At 45.9% G+C, this 19,274-nt stretch overlaps 1 protein-coding gene across 1 annotated transcript in view; it reads left to right on the top strand.

Annotated features, from left to right (window-relative positions):
• The window catches only part of DSCAM (DS cell adhesion molecule), an 857,668-nt gene extending 843,616 nt beyond the window's left edge, over positions 1–14,052 (top strand). The window contains exon 33 of the mRNA XM_070795162.1: positions 13,041–14,052. Coding sequence (XP_070651263.1) covers positions 13,041–13,393 — 353 coding nt within the window. The 3' untranslated portion in view covers positions 13,394–14,052. The remainder of the gene's footprint in view (positions 1–13,040) is intronic.
• Positions 14,053–19,274: the final 5,222 nt, after the last annotated feature.

Raw genomic sequence — 19,274 nt, 5'->3', positions numbered from 1 at the left:
AATTAGCAGTTCCTTGAGCAGGTCTTTCAAACCAAATTATTTACCTGTGTTTCCTCATGTTTCTGAATGCTTATCAGTCATCCAAGTCTCTGGATATCTGTTTCCTTGCCATCAGTTCTTTTTTGATGAGCTTTTTTTTTTTTTTTCTCCATTTATAATCCCAAGCTTTTAAGTTCTTTGCAAATCAGGATTAAGTTAAAAATGAATTTGGCCAGACTGTGGCTGCAGGAAAATAGGAAACATGTCTTAGTTACCTTTATTTTTCCCCCAGTGCCTATCAGATGTGGGACAGCATAAAAAGTGTCCAAGAATTATTTTCAACTGACTTAATTAATTGAATATATACTCCTATCACTGTCCGATGTATAGTAGGTGCTTAATAAATGTTATTGAATGAATTAATATATGATGATTGTGATGATGAAAAGATTGGCCAATTGATTCAAATATTACAACTGTTAGAAATTATTAGTAAAATAAAAGAGTACATTTAAGTCTACTCCATCTTCTAGCCTAACTTTAAACAAAGTGATTTATTTTCTAATCTTGCTCGTTAAGTCAAAACAAACTCTCTTCCACCAGTGGGGGTAGTTCCCTATGAAATGTGGACAGCTACTACCAAGGCAGGTATCAAAATCTAGTTTTACATTTTTAACACATCTGAGTTTTGAATTTTCTGCCTTTTTAGGACTTATGTATTTCAAATCAAATGCAAGTTTTGTAACTTTTGTTTTCTTCAATAAGGCATGGCTATTTCCATCTTTGGGGCTTCCCTGGTGGCTCAGATGGTAAAGAATCTGCCTGCAATGCAGGAGACCTGGGTTCAATCCCTGGGTCAGCAAGATTCCCTGGAGGAGGGCATGGGTACCCACTCCAGTATTCTTGCCTGGAAGATTCCATGGACAGAGAGGAGCCTGATGGGCTACAGTCCATGGGGTCGAAAAGAGTCAGACATGACTGAGTGACTAACATACATTTTACACTTTAAAACAAAGGTAGCAAACCTTCTATTTCTCTGAGAAGCAGCTGGAAAGTTTAACAGTGTCTTTTCCTCTTGGTCAAGGTGGCTCTCATACTTCGGTTACAGTACCAATTTTTGGTTTCAGGTAGCACCAGGAGCCAGTTTCTGACGTTCTTGAATTCCTGCTGCTTCTTTATTCATGATGCTTATCCTATGCAGTCAAGAGATGCCACTGCAGGAAGCTACTTAAATCAATTTAAAGTTTCAAACTTGCAACCTAATACAACCTGGCCCCGCCAGCAGCAGGGGCAGTACCCTCACCCCTTCTTATCTCTGCAGGTGGACACCAAGGCTCCAGCCTTGAATGTCTGCACCTCCTTGACTGGCTCCCTGACCCTGCTCCTCCGCCACAATGAATGAAGTGGAAGTTTTCTTGATTGGAAATGGCCATTGCCTGCCTCCAACTTGCTGGCTCTCAGAGTAACCAATTATACAAAGCAGTTTGGGGATTTTAGTTTTAGGATCCATTCCTCCCATCCCTCATGCTTTCCTGAGTGTGTGTGTTTAACAAAAGAGAAGAGTGTGGAGTGAAAGGCAGGGTTCCCACCTGAAAGACCAGCCAGCCTCTGCTCAGGTCACATCCCCTGTAAAGCCTGGCCTTGTTCCCAGCTGTTGTTGTGTGCACATGCAGCCATGTACCCGCATGTGCGTACACACACATGCACACACACACACACATACAAAGCTTCAGGTCCCTGGCCTCCATCCTTCTAGAGGTAGCCTTGCTCTCTCCCACCCAACCTCGACGCCTCCCTCCTTTCCTCCAGCCTGTATTTTCTGGCATCCACTCCACAACTGGTCCTGCTTTCAGAGTAAGGGATACACCCCTGTGTGGGGGGTCCTTGAGGGTGTCACGTGGGAGCTGGAGCTGCCTTTGACCCTCAAGGTCCCTTCCCCACTAGGGTCTCTGAATGCCCCGACAGCGAGTTCCCAGGTTGCCTATCCTCTAAGCAGATTTTCCAGTCCTGCTTTTTATCCAGAACTATTCTATTTCAGAAGAACCATGAGCACAGACAAACTTAAGCTCCACTTCATACCTCAGTGTGGTTTTGAAAAGTTCGCCAGCAAGTAGGAGGATCGCAATAATGATGAGCCCTTAAAAATGCATGAAGCCTCCCAGGTACAAGCCAAGAATGGTAACAGAATCTGCAGGCGGGACCTCTGGTATCCAGCTCACATTACTTATTTAGAGTTGTTCCTGGTTGCCGTTTGGGAGTGAAGATTCATTTACCAAGAGGGGTTTGTTTACGAGTTTTCATTACCACTGCAGCATTAATATTAAACTGGAAAAGCGTTAGATCTGGTCGGGCTTGGGTGTGGGCAGACTTCAGGCTCCCCTTTGTAAGGAGCTCTTTGATGCTGTAGTGTCCTTGCAAGTCTGTGTGGTTTTTAAGTGAAATTGCCAGAAGTCGAGGTAAGCATCCTTGACTTCTTACTTTTGCATCAATCTCCAGCTCCATCCAAGCACAGACATCAAACCTTGTTAGAGGTTGATGAAAGTTCCTTTTTATGTGTCCCCAGAGGAGACCGGAGCCCACAGGGACCTTGTTTCACTGTCATTCTGCATGAGTGTTGTGTGAAAGCGTGCACATGTTCTCACACTTGCTGACAAATAAAGAATTGTCCAGCAGGGAGAAGAAAGCTATTGGAACGTGCCTTGGAGTTCCAGGCTCCCCCACATGCATTCATTTGTCCCTTTTTTATCCCTAAACTTCTAATTCAAAAGTGCTTGACCAGTTTTCACAGATGAGATAGTTCAGAGCATAAGAAAGACTCTTTTAAGATTCAAGATTTTCATTAGAAATGATCAGATACATTTCCTTTTTATGCATGTATGCTAAGTTGCTTCAGTTGTGTCCAACTCTTTGCAAACCACTGGGCTGTATAGCCCGCCAGGCTCCTCTGTTGATGGGATTCTCCAGGTAAGAAGACTGGAGTGGGTTGCCATGCTCTCCTCCAGGGAATCTTCCCAACCTAGGGATTGAACCCACATCCCTTGTGTCTCCTGCATTGGCTGGTGGGTTCTTTACCATTATCACCACCTGGGAAGCCCTTCCCTTGTATAGGTAAGAGTTAAAGCTCGCAGGGGTCACAGAACTACTTGAACAGACGCAGTATTTCAAGGCAGGATTTCAGCCCACTCTTACTCATACCTGCCCATGGCTCTGAGCTCCCACCTCTTCAGGGCAGGTCGGACACAGACCTTCTGATTGCTGGTCCATCAAGCACATCCCTTACTTTTCTCCATGACAAACTGAGGCTGTAATTCCTTGTGGAGTAGGAGGGACAGAGTATAATTCCTTATTCTGATTGAATCCAATGCTTTAAAAGTAAAATTAGGGCCTCCCACGTGGCACAGTGGTAAAGAATGCACCTGCCACATTGGGAAGATCCCCTGGAGGAGGAAATGGCAACCCAGTCCATTGTTCTTACCTGGAGAATTCCATAGACAGAGGAGCTGGCAAGCTACAGTCCATGGGGTCACAGAGTCAGACACAACTGAGCGACTGAGCACAAAATAAAACTGAAGTGAAATAAGGACCACTTGGAATTCAGAGCTTAGACCATCTAAGCTAGGGCTTCTCAACAGCAGTGCCATTAACATCTGGGATTGGGTGAAGCTTTGTGGTTGGGACCAGCCTGGCCATGGCAGGATGCTAAGCATCCCTGGCCTTGGTCTAGAAGCCAGTAGCAGCTGCCCTACCAACCAAGACATCTCCAAAAAGCTTCAGGCATTGCTGTGTATGCCCTGGAGGGCAAAATGACCCTCATCTGAGAACCACTGTTCTCGACTGTAGACTTTCTTTTCCCAGGGTGTGTGTGACAAGTGGCCAGAACCCTATAACAGCCAGATTCACAGAGTGCAAGTCCATTACAGAGTTCCTGAGTTGGTCCATTCTCGTTCTGTGCTGGGAATGATTTTGCCATTTTCTTCCAAAGCTAAAGTGCATTCAAATGTCATGTGTGAATCTAAACAGATAGAGAAGGTTCAGGAGGTTTTGCTTTCCTGATAGGCAGCTGTGGGGTGCGGTGTGGGGGGTGAGGGGATGGGGTGTCCCGGTTTTCAGGTAAAAAGAGGCAAGTTTAACATCGCAGTTTTCGCACAGTGGGGCCAAGCAGGGCTGAGGGCCCCAGGGGTGGTGGATGACACTCTCTGAGCTCACATCTGCTGATGGATGTTGGGATGGATCACCAGGGGAGTCTGTGCTGGCTTGCAGCCCATGGCCAGGAGTTATCTGCACACCAGTGAGCAGAGTTAACTACGGAGAGAGAAATGGATGCCAACTTATTTAGTCTGAACTTTTGGGGATGTTAGTGGCACCGACCCCAGAAGGCAGTGATGAGAGGATGAGAAATGGCCCATTATGTCAAATAATAAGGCATAACTTGGAAATAATGGCTAAATCGCCTCTCATCCTTCAGGGCATGAGTCAGCGCAGCGCCTGGGCTCCAGCGGCGGGGAGGGCAGGGGTGAAGGGTGCGGCTCAACGCCCAGGTATCACAGAGGCCCCCAGGCAGGTGGACTGTCAAGGGTCAAGGGCCGGCTCACAGCTGCAATCATAACCCAGACACCTTTGCCACTGTCCCATGACTCACTGTCCCCTGACCTTTGTCTGTACGTGGCTCTGTGTCTCTCGCAGTCATCTCTCCGGGTCCTATGTCTCCATGACGTCCATCTGCTTCCCTCTGGCCGTGTTCCTCTGACCCACTCCTCCCTGCCTCTCTCCCTCTCTCTGCCCTCATCTCTTTGTCTCTCTCCCCATCTCTCTGCTTCTCTCTGTCTCTGTCCGCCTCTCCCCCGACCCTGCCCTTCTCATTCCCACCTCACCCCCGCCCTGCCCCATCCATCTTAGCACCATGTTGACCAGGCTGGTGGGCAGCTCGTTCTTTCTTCCCGCTTCTCTTACCTCCTTCCCCACTCTCCCCGCCTCCATGACTCTGACACAAGGGCTACTATCCTCCTAAGGAGCAGAGCAGGGGGCATGACCATGCAGGGAGCACAGACGTACAATTAGAACCCATGAAAGCCAGTGGGTGGAGACAGTCCTCAGGGCGAAGGCAGGACTCAGACCCCAGGGCCATCTTTGGGTTCCCACTGGGTTTTGGGGAGTAGCTCACATGGATCAGGTGATTGGGAAGGTGCTAGAAGAGATGGAATTGCAGGCAGACAGGTGATCAGGGCAGGGAGGGAAGGAAGAAGGAAGGTGGGCAGAAAGGGAGCTCTGAGGTCCCCAGGTCCTTCCCTCCAGCCTTCATCGGGCTCCTGCCAGCCTCTGTCCTTTTCTCCTACAGCTCCAGCGTTGCCTTTCAATATGCAGCCTTTTCTCTGATACCCTCCCATCTCTGTCCTCTTGTCACACATGCACAGACACACACAGAGATACACATACACATACAGACACACATGCATGCACACACAGACACACATACATGCACACAGACACACACACAGACACACACACACACACTCTCTTTCTCTCTCTCTCTCTCCCCTGGAAGCCGGTCAGCCTGGCTCCTGCTCTGCACTCAGCTGCCTCCTAACCCCCTCCCACCTGCGCTCACTGTGCTCTACTCCCCACCCCCATGCCTTTTATTTTCTGGATGAAACTTGCAACACATGCGTGCTAAGTCGCTTTAGTCTTGTCCCACTCTCTGCAACCCTATGGTCTGTAGCCCTCTTGTAGGCTCCTCTGTCCATGGGATTCTCCACCTGGGAAGCAACGGAAACCAAGCAAGAAAAAGGGAGTGAGAAAGTGGAGAGGTGGTCAGAGGAGAGCCAAGAGGGGAAGTTATAACCAAAGAAGTGAATGTGAACCTCAAGGTCCTGGTTTCCTGGAATCTCCCCCAACCCAGGCTGGGCAACACGGGTCTTTGGGTGCCCACTGGGCAGACCCTGCTTCCCCAGGGAGCAGGGGACCAGGGACAAGTGACTCTGGCTTGGCCTCAGCAGAGAAAGATGGGTGACAGGACAGCCCACCGAAGGCACACCTTGGGGACAGTGGAAACCACAAGCATGTTGGCTGCTGTTACTGACCGTTAAAGAGAAAGCCCCTCCTGTCTTTGGTGGAAGGGGCAGAGCCTGTCCCACATGGCAGAAATGTTCAGAGAGGCATCCTGTGAGGCCCCCAGCCCATCCCAGCTGGGAATACCCTCTGTGTTTGGACCCTGTGACCTCTAACAAATTGCGGCAGGCTAGGTGGCTCAGAAGGACAGACATGTACTCTCTCACAGTTCTGGAGGCCAGAAGGCTGAGATCAAGGTGTCAGTGGGGTTGTACTCCCTCAGGAATTTCAGGGAATAATCTGTTCCTTGTCTCTTCTGGCTTTTGGAGGCTCCAGGTGTTCTTCTGCTCATGGTCCCATCAGTCCAATCGCTGCCTTCTCCCCTTTTTGTCCCTCAGATTCTCCTCTATTTCCGTTTTTTTTTTTTTTAATAGGGACACATGTGTTTGGACTAGGGCTACCCAGGGAGCGCTAGTGGTAAAGAACCCACCTGCCAATGCACGAGACCTAAGAGATGCAGGTTTGATCCCTGAGTCAGGAAGATCCCCTGGAGGAAGGCACAGCAACCCACTCCAGTATTCTTGCCTGGGAAATCCCATGGACAGAGGAGCCTTGTGGGCTACAGTCCAGGGAGCCACGGCTGAAGCAGCTGAGCGTGCATGCAGATATGTAGTTGGATTTAGGGCCCACCTTAAATTCAGGTGATCTCATCTCAAGATCCTTTACTGAATTGCAACAAAATCCTTTCTCCAAATCGGGTCACATTCCTGGATGCTGAGGGTTGGCATATGGACCTGTCTTTGGGGGGACATTAATCAACCCACAAAAGAGAGAAACTAAAGTAAAAGAAGAGTTCTCGATTCGTTCACATGGCTGATTTCCAGCCCCGTAACTTCAGACTCTCTGGAAAGAGAGACATATGACAGTAAAACTTTCACCTGTATTATCTCATTAAACCCTCCTTCCAGCACTCTATGGTGGATTCAGCTCTTATTCCTGTTTTATGAATAAGAAAACTGAGCCCAGACTTAAGTCTATCAGATTAAATGCAGACAGTGTCATTCAGGAGCTTTCCAGGTGGCTCTAATGGTAAAGAATCTGCCTGCAATGCAGGAGACTGGGATTCGATCCCTGGGTGGTTGGTAGCTCTAGTGGTATCAATACAGGAGATGTAAGAGATACAGGTTCAATTTCTGGGTGGGGAAGATCCCCTGGAGAAGGAAATGGCAACCCAATCCAGTATTCTTGCCTGCAGAATCCCACGGACAGAGGAGCCTGGCGGGCTACAGTCCCTCACAAAGAGTTGGACGTGACTGAGCAACTGAGCACCATGTTATCCAGACTTTCACCCTTAATCACCAGCATTAGAAACGTCATTAACCCACTCCAGTGTTCTTGCCTGGAGAATCCCGGGGACGGGGGAGCATGGTGGGCTGCCGTCTGTGGGGTCGCACAGAGTCGGACATGACTGAAGTGGCTTGGCTTGGCAGAAACATCATTTAGTTCCTCCCACGAGAAACAGGTGGATGGAGAGCCGGGGATCAAGGAAAGCAGCTGTGTGGGTGTCTAGATTGTCAGGACGGTTTCACGTTCTGCTTCTCTCTAAGTGCTTGGTTGTCCATGCATCTGTAGATATGTGCAGAACCTAAGAGATGGACGGACGATTAGAAAATCCAGTTTCATAACTGGTGCTGGGATTAGACCCTGGAGAAGGGAATGGCAACCCACTCCAGTACTCTTGCCTGGGAAATCCCATGGTCAGAGGAGCTTGGCAAACTACAGTCCAGGGGGTCCCAAAAGAGTCGGACATGCCTAATGAGTAAACAACAAACAACTGGGGCTAGCACAAAGGGTGGGGTTTTAATGGCGATAAAGCATCTTTAATAAACAGCACTCCCCACGATCACTCTGGTGCTTTCTTCCGCATCAGTGCATGAATTATTAAGAGAGCTCATTTGCAGCATTCACACAGTTGAAAGAGCTACTTTACGTGCTAATCAGAAAACACATACTGTCGAAAGGAGCTAATGAGAGCATCATACAACTTAATCAAGCTTTTGCCTGAAAAACTGGATCTTTCAGAGATATTGACTATTCAAAGATGCTTGGCAGGCCTGTAAGAAGCCAACACAGAAGCCCTTGTACATAAAGACGTGGTGTTGAGCTGTTTTCATTATGAAGGGTTTCCAGTTCTCACCATGCTTTTCCAACTACCTTGTTCATTCCATCTAAAGTGGGAACCTCTGCAGGCAGGGGGCAGGTATCAAGGGCTTTGTCTTTTGATTTCAGACACATTTGTTCCACATAATCAAGCTCGTGAGCATCCCGCAATCCGGCTGGGACTAAGATGCTAATACTTTTTAGGGATTTAATAAGCCCTGTTCATTCAGTGGGGAGTTGCTGAGATGGAGACCCATTCCTGAATCTGTGACAACGCACTGCAAATATGCCAAGTACTCGAGATTCAGTTGGGTCACAGAAACAGCGTAAGGCTCTCTTGACCTACATTTTAAAAGAAACATGGAGGTAAATGCCTTCCACAATTTCTCAGCATTTGAACAAAATGTTTTTAAAATAACATTAGTTATGTAAATAAATGAAAGAGCCAATTAAATCCAATGTGTTTATTGGACTCCTGGAATGAAGACAGATTATCACTTTCAGGAAATTGGGTATATTAAAATTTCAAAATTAGTTTATTAGGGTATGTTGATTCACATGCAAAAAAAATATTCTTCATGCTACAAAGGAATTGTTTCAGTTTTTTTTTTAAGGACATAAAATATAAAAGCTCAGTTAATGCCTTCATGATATTTGTTTGCAAATAATTAGCCCACAATAGAAAAGGTTGAATAATACATCCACAACCATAAAAGAAGACAGAATTTTCAATATCACCATCAAAAAAGGCACTAGGGGCATATGGTTTTATTTTTTTTTCTTAATTCAATAGTTTTATTTTTCAGGACTAAAGCTGATACACAGCTAGATATATCTTAAACATTAGGGTCTGTAACAGTAAAATTCATGCCACCATTTTTTCTAAGTCAAAGTCCAGATACATCAAGTCACCAAAACCCATTTCACAAGAATGCCAAATTACATCATTTCTTTCTCTAAGAGTGTTGTGGACAATTTATTGTCAAGAATTTATTATTGGGCTTTCCTTTGATCCAGTTCACTCTATGAAGCTAGAACTGAATTAAAAGTACCTTGACTTCAGTGAGCCAAAACCAAGGTGTCCTGGGGCTGTCTTAGTGGAATACAGGCTAAAAATATTAATGAGATCATATATAATTACTCACTGTCACTTCATGAGATCCTGAAAAAGCCAATGGGAAAATGTTAAGTGGATTCTTGCTTCAAAAATACCAAATAACATGACAGTGTAATGCAAGGACTCAGAAATCAACTTGGTAAATTTCCCAGAAATAAGGTCATCATGTCTCTTATCCTGGGGGAAAAAATCTTAAGAAAAGCCAAAGCATTTTGAAAATCCTTATGCTCATTTATACTGTGCAAAATGAATTTTCCAGTAATTTTGCAGCCTATCTTGCTTTTGTTTCTAGTTCTCCTAACCATTGAGCACTCTCTCCCTGCTGTTTAAATGGTTATTCCCTTTCAGTGAGTAAACCTCAATTTCAAAGATTCTGGGATTTACGTGTGTGGGTGTGGGTGTGTGGGGGGTGGAGGCAGGTTGAGAATGTGTGCTCAGTCTTGTTTGACTCTGTGGACTGTAGCCCACCAGGCTCCTCTGGGGTTTAAGTCATTGTCTAACTGCATACACTTCACTTCTTTGTCAGTACCACCACCAGCTCACAGCAGCCCTGCCACACACAGGAGGCTCCAAACAAGGGGTTGGCTGAGGAAGGCATGGAAAGATGGGAATATTTTGAAGCAAAAGAAACAAGAATTGCCAATTATTTTCAATTCAGAAAGTTAAGGAATGACTTATGCCTTAGATACGTTACTAAGATCTCCCCTGCGGTGTCCCCAACCACATCAAACTCAGCAAGTCTGAAACAAAACCCACAGTCTTTTCCCACCAAAATGTGATTTTTCTCCTAGACAGTTTTTGTGCGATGAATGAATGGTCCTGCTGTCTGCCCAGCTTTCCTGATCTTGACACTTGGAAGAGAGTCATCCCTGACTCTTCCTCCTTTTTCACCTGTCCCACCTGTGGTCATTTCCAGAGCCCTCTCCTTGAGCCTCCTCCACATTTCACAATCTCGTTCACTCTCATTTCCCTTTGGTGCTCAGCCCACCATCATGGCTCCCTCACCTGCACATTCTCCCACCTGGTCTCTGAGCTCCAGGACTGCCTGCCCCCAGGCCATTTTCTAACCAGAGTTGCTCACCAGGTATGCCATGAAGGAGTTACAGGTGAGCCTCTTGCCCCTAGTGTGGCCAGGGAAAGCCCACTGCACTCATCCCAGTGTGTTGCACAAATATACCTTGTCTGTTTGCTTCTCAAAGTGAGAACAATTGGAAGTGCTAGGCTACACAATGAACACTGTTCCTAAACTGCCTGCAGATCAGATCCAGGCTTCAGTCCAGCTCAAGCCTAGAGGATGTAGTTTGCAAAGCGCGTCTAGTGACTGGGCTGAAACCGTTCTCATGCATTTAGGAAACCTACAAGATATATTAAAGACTTGAACCAGGGTCGTAAAGATAGGACCAAAAATGAGTCAACAGATAGAAGTAGAATTAATTTCAAGTAGAATTAACCTGGGTAGGAGGTATCAATATCTGAGGTTTCAAGCATCAATTTCTGGTAAGATGAGAATGACATTTAAAACGATTGGGCACAAAGGAGAAAGTGGCCTTTGGAAATGAGTCTGGGAATAGGGGCTGGCCTTCATAAACTGGGTTTATAGGCTGTGGCATTTAAAATTCATAATGGACAGTCATGTGGAAATATTTAGCAAAGCATCTAAAATTCAAGTCTAGGGCTCAAAAGAGAGAGAGCAAAAGGAAAAGATGGATGTGAGAGCTATTCATAATGAGATTAGATGAGGGCTGAGCCCCAAAGAGAGGACTGAGCTCAGGCCACTGGAGAAACCCTGTACTTGAGGATGGATGGAGGACAGGGTCCAGGAAAGGATTGTCAAGTGTCAGTCCGAGGTGCAAGAAGAGCTCTGGGTAAGCACAGTGACATGGAAGCTGAGAGTTCTGAGAAAAGAAAGATCAACTGCATGAGGTGTTGTCAGTTCTATAGAAGGAAGAAGTGATAAGAGGTGCTAAGAAGCCATGGAACGTGACAATTAGAGGCACAGTCCAACTTTCAAAGAACAGTTGCTGTAGTTGATGGTGATGGTAGCTGTGCCAGTTCAGATTTTCCAAGAAGCAGATGCCAAGGCATATTATATATGCAAGGGATTTCAGGAGGCATTCTTGCAAAGAATAAAGAGATAAAAAAGAAGCAGTGTTACCAAGCTCAGGTTCAGCTTCCCACTGCTCAAGAATCCAATGCGAAGAGACAGATGTTGGCCAAAGAAAAGATAGCTTTACTGAGGAAGCTGGCAAACCTGGGGACAAGGTGGACTCATGTCCCAAAGAACCAAATTCCCAAACCCAGGTTATGCTCAGAAATTATACAGAAAAACAGGTTTACATGCTAAGGAGAGGATTTTGGATGCATAATCAGCTTGTGGACATTCTTCTGTGGTTGGTGGTGAGGTCACAGGAAATCAACATCATCAACCTTCTAACCGGTCAGGGATTTATGTGCTTGTGGTCAGTGTACAATTAACCTCTTCTACCTGATGGGGGTTTCAATATCTGCAAAACAGCTCAAAGGATACAGCTGAAAACATTATCTATAGCCCTTGAGAAAGAAGTAAAGGTCCTTTGCTTTGATTGATGGCTAAACTGTTATTATTTTGTCTTGCTTGACTGTGGTTATTTGTTTCTGCATTTTATTTCTCTGACTAAATTTATTCTTTGGAATTTGGGCAAGGCCATGGAAGCTAAAGTTTTTCTACAAATAAGAGGCAGGCAGAGGATATGGCCAGGGTATGTTGCAGTAAGGCCTCATAGTGTCCTGCTCAGTTACAGCAGAAGCAGGCAAAGAAAGTCCACAGACTAAGATGTGGGTGTGACACCTGTGAGAGGAGAAGGGGAATGAGGAGGTGGGCAGGGAGAGTCTCAGCTGCAGCCAGGCAATGGGGAAGCCCTGAGCAAACCTCTCACTGGGAAACCCCAAATCAACAGGATTAGTCATCAAGAGAACCTGTGGTCTCAGGCAGTGCTGGAAGCAGTCCAGAAGGAGACCTCAGTGTCTAGCGAGGGGGGAGAAGTTGGATTCTGCAGTTGGATTCTCCCTGCAGCAGGTTCTCTTGAAGAGGGTTGTTTCCCTAGCACCATAGAAGCCAAAATGAGTGGTCCTGAGAAGGAAGTAGAAACCTTGATACTCACTCTAAGCTGTTTTCCTCTCTCTACATGGCACTGACTGAAACAGAAAGACACAAGCATTTTAGCAGGCAGGCAAAGCCTGGTAAGGAGGCCATGTACTCTGGGATTTCCACCAAAAGCAATCGTAGAAACCAGTAGCTAAATGATGGCCAAGGTCACATAATTCCATGGAGGTGCTGAGACACCATCATTCTTTGCTCAGCAGCCCTGCCTCCCTCTTCAAGCCCCGCACTCTCCTAAGCACTGCCCACTGTATCCAGGGTTTGGCCTGTCACCATTTATATCCAGCATACACTGCTACCTTTAGCCTAAGTTTTTCTTTCAAAGTACCTTGAGATCTCTGTTTCTCTGGTTAAGTACGACTTTTACGGCTAAAGTCAACAAGCTGTACAAAAGCCAGCTCTCCTTGTGTCTGGTAGGGGGTTGGGGGGTGAAGATGATGCCTTTGTAGGAATTCTGACCAAGGGTCTTGGGAAAGGCACCCAGAGGGCGTGGTGACAGTCACCTCTAAACCCTGAGTGGCCCATCACATATGCACAGGGTCACCAGGCATCTATAGACCAAGTTGAAGAGCCCACCTAATCCTCTGCATTTCCTTCCAGGTGACCTCATCCACTTGCCTCCATACCTTCGAATGGACTTCTTATTGAACCGAAGTGGTCCAGGCACAAGCAGGGACCCGAGCTTAGGGCAGGCATGCTTGGAGCCCCAGAAAAGTCGGACCCTGAAACGCCCCCCGGTCCTTGAGCCCATCCCCATGGAGGCAGCCTCCTCCACGGCCTCCACGAGGGAGGGACAGCAGTGGCAGCAGGGGGCTGTGGCCACATTACCTCAGCGCGAGGGGGCAGAGCTGGGACAGGCAGCCAAGATGAGCAGCTCCCAGGAATCGCTGCTGGACTCACGGGGCCATTTGAAAGGCAACAATCCCTATGCCAAATCCTACACCCTGGTATAACCAACGGCATGACTGGACAGCGGTTGTAAATACGGTTTAACAAAGTCAATCAAAGCTACCTTTTTTTTACAGAATTCCAATATTTATAATGAAAGAAAATTGCCAAAATATATTAAAAAAAAAAAAAGAAAGAGAGAGAAAATGCTGAAAAAAAAAAAAACACAGACAGTGCAAAGACTCTCCTGCTTTTTTTCTGTCTGAGTGTGAGATCCATCTGTCTGGGCATCTGATTTTTTGGGAAAGAAGTCCAGTTTTATGATCTTCACGGGCTATTGCATTTTTACTGATTTTCTACAAAGTGCATGGGGGACTCATTCAACCTTCTGACCGGAAGTTCTATCACACAAGATTCAAAAGGAAAAAAAAAAAAACAAAACAAAACAGGAAAAAAAAATTAACCCTCTTTGTGAATTTAAAAGGAACCTTGATTTGGGGGCTGGGGAAACGTTCGTCATGTTTGCACATCTTTCTTTCGCGTTAGAAACTGGGTCCCCGATTTGACCTCCTTCTGTTGTTACTTAGAATGAGTACTGTCAGTGAAGGGGTGGGGGGAATCAATTTGTTTTGGTTTTCTTTTTGGTTTATTTTTTTTTTAATTTAATGAGACACTCTTTGCATTTTGTCTAAGCGAAATAAAAAAGAAAGGTGGTCTGCCTTTATTTCGATGTCTGATTCTCTTGTCTCCTACTGATCGCTGGATCCTCCTTCCTAGGGAGGCTTGAGTTTACAAACACCAGGCTGGACTCAGAACCCAATTTAATAAACTAGAGTGGATTCCAAGACTCTGATCTCTGCAGGACAGTGGGGAAGAACACAGAAGATGCAGTGAGTCTGAGTACTCATGAGAGGCTGGCCAGGTATTCTGAGCACCCTCACATGCTCTGCTCCCTACCTTCCAATGATACTTGGCCCTTCAGTTTGGACCAGGGATCAACAAACTATGACCTGCAGGACAAATCCAGCCCACTGCTGTTTTTACAAATAGAGTTTTATTGGAAGACAATCATTCACACTGCTTGCATTTTGTCTATGGATGTTTCATGCCATGATAGCAGAGTTGAACAGTTACAACAGAGATGGTATGGCCTGCAAAGCTGGAACTGTTCACCACCTGACTGCTTATAGGAAAAGTTTGCAGACCCTCACTCTGGAGTCCCACGGTTGGTCCCAGCTCGCTGGAGGAAGGAATATTGGAGCAGGAGGGGGCCAACCCTCAGGGACCTGTCCTGTCACCAGCATGACCAGTATCTAATTGTGCAGTAGAACATCTTAGTGTCTGTTCCTCTAACTCTCTCCTCTGCACCCAGAGAAAACAAGTCCAAGAGTAAGTGGTGCTCTGCTGAAATCTAACTCTTTTCCTTCCTCTCAGTTTAAATTATTTACCTCGTGGTTCATCCTAACAGAACACATACTCTTAAATAGTATGAGCCATTTTCTTCTTATAGTACACTTTAGAAAGAACCCCCAACACACACATTCCCCACTCCAGATTCTCTTAGGTCTCATGTCAGAGGTTAGGCATTGACCAGAAAACTTGGTCAAATGCTGGTGACTGCTCAGTTGCCCAGGTAGCAGACTGCACAAATACCTTCCCTCCCTTTATAGTCTCTACAGGCTCCCCTAAAGCCACCAACCTAGGCTGGTGCCAGCCATTGCCATCTGGGAACATGTTCAGGAATTTCTTTCCTGTTGTCCCTCCCTCTGTCCTTCCATTCCTCCCTTCCTTCCTTCACTCCTTCTTTTCCATCATTCCTTCCTTCTACTTATTTTCCAGGCAGGCCCATTTGCCTACGTAGATTCAGTGACACTGAGCAGAGCAGGTCAAGGACCATGCCAGGACCACCTGCTGGTCCTGATATTAGGTGACTCCCTGGATATGAATTGTTTTATTCTTGCTGTGGCTTCAGACTTTAATCCGTGTTGACAGCTTATTGTTTTCATCCTCACAGGCTCTCACAGACTGCTTTCTTTTATACAAAGAAATGAAATGTTACTTTCTGGGAAGAAAAAATTAAAGTTCTATCTTTCATCAACCTAAAACTTAACTATATTCCCCTAAACTTAGAAATTTGCCTTTTAAAAAAAAAATTAATCTCAAATTGTGGAAAAATAAAAAGTTTCACACCACGTCTGTCTCTGGAATGGATTGTTTTCAATAATACTGCCTTGAAAATGCTCATTAAAATGAGTGGAAAATGTTCATTAAAATAAGTCCAGCACATAAGCACTGTATCAAAAAGTAGTCCACCCTATCCCTCAGGTAGAGGCTTGGTTTTTTGTTTGTTTGTTTGTTTGTTTTTAATGTTTATTAGAGTATAGTTGTTTTACAATGCTCTGGTAGTTTCTGCTCTATAGCAAAGTGAATCAGCTATATGTATATATGCATCCCCTCTTTTTTTGGATTTCCTTCCCATTTAGGTCACCACAAAGCATTGAATAGAGTGTGCTATACAGTAGGTTATCATCAGTTATCTATTTTATGTGTAGTAGTGTATATGACGGAGAAGGCAATGTACTCCACTCCAGTACTCTGCTGGAAAATCCCATGGATGGAGGAGCCTGGTAGGCTGCAGTCCATGGGGTTGCTAAGAGTCGGACACGACTGGGCGACTTCACTTTCACTTTTTACTTTCACGCATTGGAGGAGGAAATGGCAACCCACTCCAGTATTCTTGCCTGGAGAATCCCAGGGACGGTGGGGCCTGGTGGGCTGCCGTCTATGGGGTCGCACAGAGTCGGACACGACTGAAGCGACTTAGCAGCAGCAGCAGCAGTGTATATGAGGCCTGGTATCAATATCTACACAGAGATCCAGCTTAAAGGGGTCTCGGTGCATTGTCCATTACTGAGAGTAATGATCATTTTCCTCTGGACCTCTGCCCATCTCTAATCTATAATGCCTTCCTGAGGTCATCTTTATTAGCCTAAAAATCTTAAACTTTGTCATGTCTGACTCTTTATGACCCCATGGACTGTAGCCCACCAGGCTCCTCTGCCCATGGGATTGTCCACGCAAGAATACTGGAGTGGGTTGCCATTTCCTTCTCCAGGGGATCTTCCTGACCCAGGGATTGAACCCAGGTCTCCGGCACTGCAGGCAGATTCTTTACCACTGAGTCACTAGGGAAGCCCTCTATCCTCTCTATCCATCTCTTTATCATCTTCAACTGCCTCCATCATTTGCTTATTTACCATGGTTACTATTCATTACTCCTGTCCTGTCCCGCTGGAGTGTCAACTCCACAAGGTCAGAACTCTTTCTTCTGTTCATTGTGTCCCCAGTTCTTAACACAGAAGAAGCTGGCCCACGGTAGGCATCCTAAAAATATTTGTTGAATTGGAAAAAAATGATTGGGGTTTCATAAACTCAGGGTTCCTCAGCTGTGACACAAAACCCCTGGGTGCACAGGGTCCACCCTGCTGCTCTGTGTCACCCCATGGGCCTGGCAGGATGGGGGAAGGGATAGCAGTGGGACTGATGGGGACATGGCACTCATGCCGACTTCTGGGTCATGAGGAACGTCACGCTGAGTGTCTTCCAGCATCCATGGAACCATGGAGGCCAGCTCATCACTTTTCAAGTATGGGGAAAGCTGAGCCTCTCTAAGGTTCTTGACACTAATCAGACCTGGACGGCACCACCCCCTCCTCCACTGTCTAGCAGGACCCCTTACAGCTTAGACTTCGGTTGTGATCCACTCACTCACGAGTCATTTTTATAGTTGGATGGTAACTTTTTTTCTTTCCTCTTTTCAATTTCTCACTTTTCAAAAAAAAAAAAGAAAGAAAAAAATTTGGGAAATTGTGACTTCAAGCACATGGCAAAGAGTGCCTGTTTCATCTCCCTAGACAAGCTTGACAAAGCCAGAGCACTCTTTGTGTCCCCAAAACTTCAAACCAGCTGTAGGGAGAAGAGGCAATGTTTATACCCTCTGGCAACACGCCTCCCCAGAGAGGGCTGTGCTCTGCCTCAAAGAGATAGCCCTTCCTCTAGAAGAAAACAATTGGGACGTACATTCATGTGTGTGTCAGAGAAGATGATCAGAAGGGGCCGGGGCCAGGGGCTGGACCACTGTCTGGGTGGGTACCAGATCTGCCCAGGTATCATGATCAGAGGGGAAGCAGCATTTCCAACCATGCTGTGTGTGTGTGTCGGGGTTCTGCTCTCAACATGTTATTCAGTTTTTGCCTCAATTTCTCATCTTCTGAGGTTTCCCTAAGGGCTCAGTGCCGCCCAAAGTAGAGGGGACCTGGTCTTGCCCCTCTATGGAAAAATACTTAATCAGTCTATGAAAAAGATGCTTCCTGTTCCTAGATATGAAATTACAAGTATCACATAAGGTTGTGACTGCTGAGTCACTGCTGAGCTGAAGAAGTGATGGCTCTGTGCTGATCCTGCATCCAGCCCCCAGAGAGGTGAAAAATGAGGACCCTTACCCTGAGCAAGAATACAACCACTGTGCTCACACTTGGCACTGCACACATCAAACTCACCCTGTATACCATACCAACAACCTCCAGCATCTGTCTCCCTATCCAAGATGAGAGGTTGCTCTGCTACTGTCCAGGAAAGTGACTTGGTGACAATCCCAAGAGATGTTCTCTGCTCTTGCAAAGCCAAGGACAAGCCAGGTAAAGATGGATACGTCCGAAATGATTGTATTTCAATGACATGTTAGCCCAGTACTGTACCTTTTCTTCCGGTGGCTTAGCTGCCTGACAAGAGAACATGCTGCTGCACAGAAACTACTCATCTTCTCTTTTAAGCTCTTTTCTCATCTTCACCTTGGTGGATCTTAGAGGAAGACATTCAGCATGGGGTAAGAGTTAACCATCACCATCAGGTTGCTGACGTTTCCTTTAGGAATAGGAATCTTTTGTATCAAGCTAAGAGTAATGAAGATGCTTCCAACAATGTCTCTGAGAGCCCCCAGGAAGAGGACTTTCTCATGGCTTGAAGCCAACTGGAAAACCCTCCAGAGTTCATCCATGTCAAAGACTGTTCTCAAGATATACTTGTCTGCCAGCCTCATGTACCATTATGCCTGATATGGTAACCTGTGTTTGTTTAATTATGTCAAATCATAAGAGGATTTAGGGTCGACAAGGCACATGATTTAACAGCAAGAACACTGCCTTGACAGGTTTGTCTCTGACACTAACCCTTCTGGGAACTCACTGGGAGATCTCGTGCTTGACCATCTGGTGCTTGATCATCTGGTAGACTTGATTGGACCAGAAGATCCCTCAAGCCCTTCTGGTTCAGCAACCAGATAATCATTTCGATGTCAACCTCATAGCTGAGCTCCTCAGAAATGTGTGTGAGGGTAAGGGCTGCAGCTCATGCACTTTTTTGTACCCCTTTAGAGGTGTCAGAGAAAAATGGTAAATGTTTTTTAATGATGCTTATGAAGTGGATGTAGGTGTGCAGATGTATCATAGAATGTAAAAAAAAAAAAAAAAAAAGATGCTCTAAATGTCCGTGTTCCCAGGTTGTTGTTGTTCAATCTTGCCCAGCATCAGGGTCTTCACACCAGGTGGCCGAAGTATTGGAGCTTCAGCTTCACCATCAGTCTTTCCAATGAATATTCAAGATTGATTTCCTTTAGGATTGACTGGTTTGATCTCCTTGCAGTCCAAGGGACTCTCAAGAGTCTTCTCCAGAATCGCAGTTTGAAAGCATCAATTCTTTGGCACTCAGCCTTCTTTATAGTTCAATTCTCACATCCATACATGACTACTGGAAAACCCATACCTTGACTATATGCACCTTTGTTGGCAAAGAAATATCTTTGCTTTTTAATACACTGTCTAATTTTGTTGTTGAACCCAGGTACAGGACAGATGTTAAGCTTTTTAAATTCAGCTTATTGTGTTTGGG

This window comes from Bos indicus, chromosome 1 (genome assembly GCF_029378745.1).
Source record: "Bos indicus isolate NIAB-ARS_2022 breed Sahiwal x Tharparkar chromosome 1, NIAB-ARS_B.indTharparkar_mat_pri_1.0, whole genome shotgun sequence".
NCBI lineage: Eukaryota > Metazoa > Chordata > Mammalia > Artiodactyla > Bovidae > Bos > Bos indicus.
Note: the sequence above shows the minus strand (reverse complement) of the source record. Positions and strands in the feature narration are given on the sequence as shown.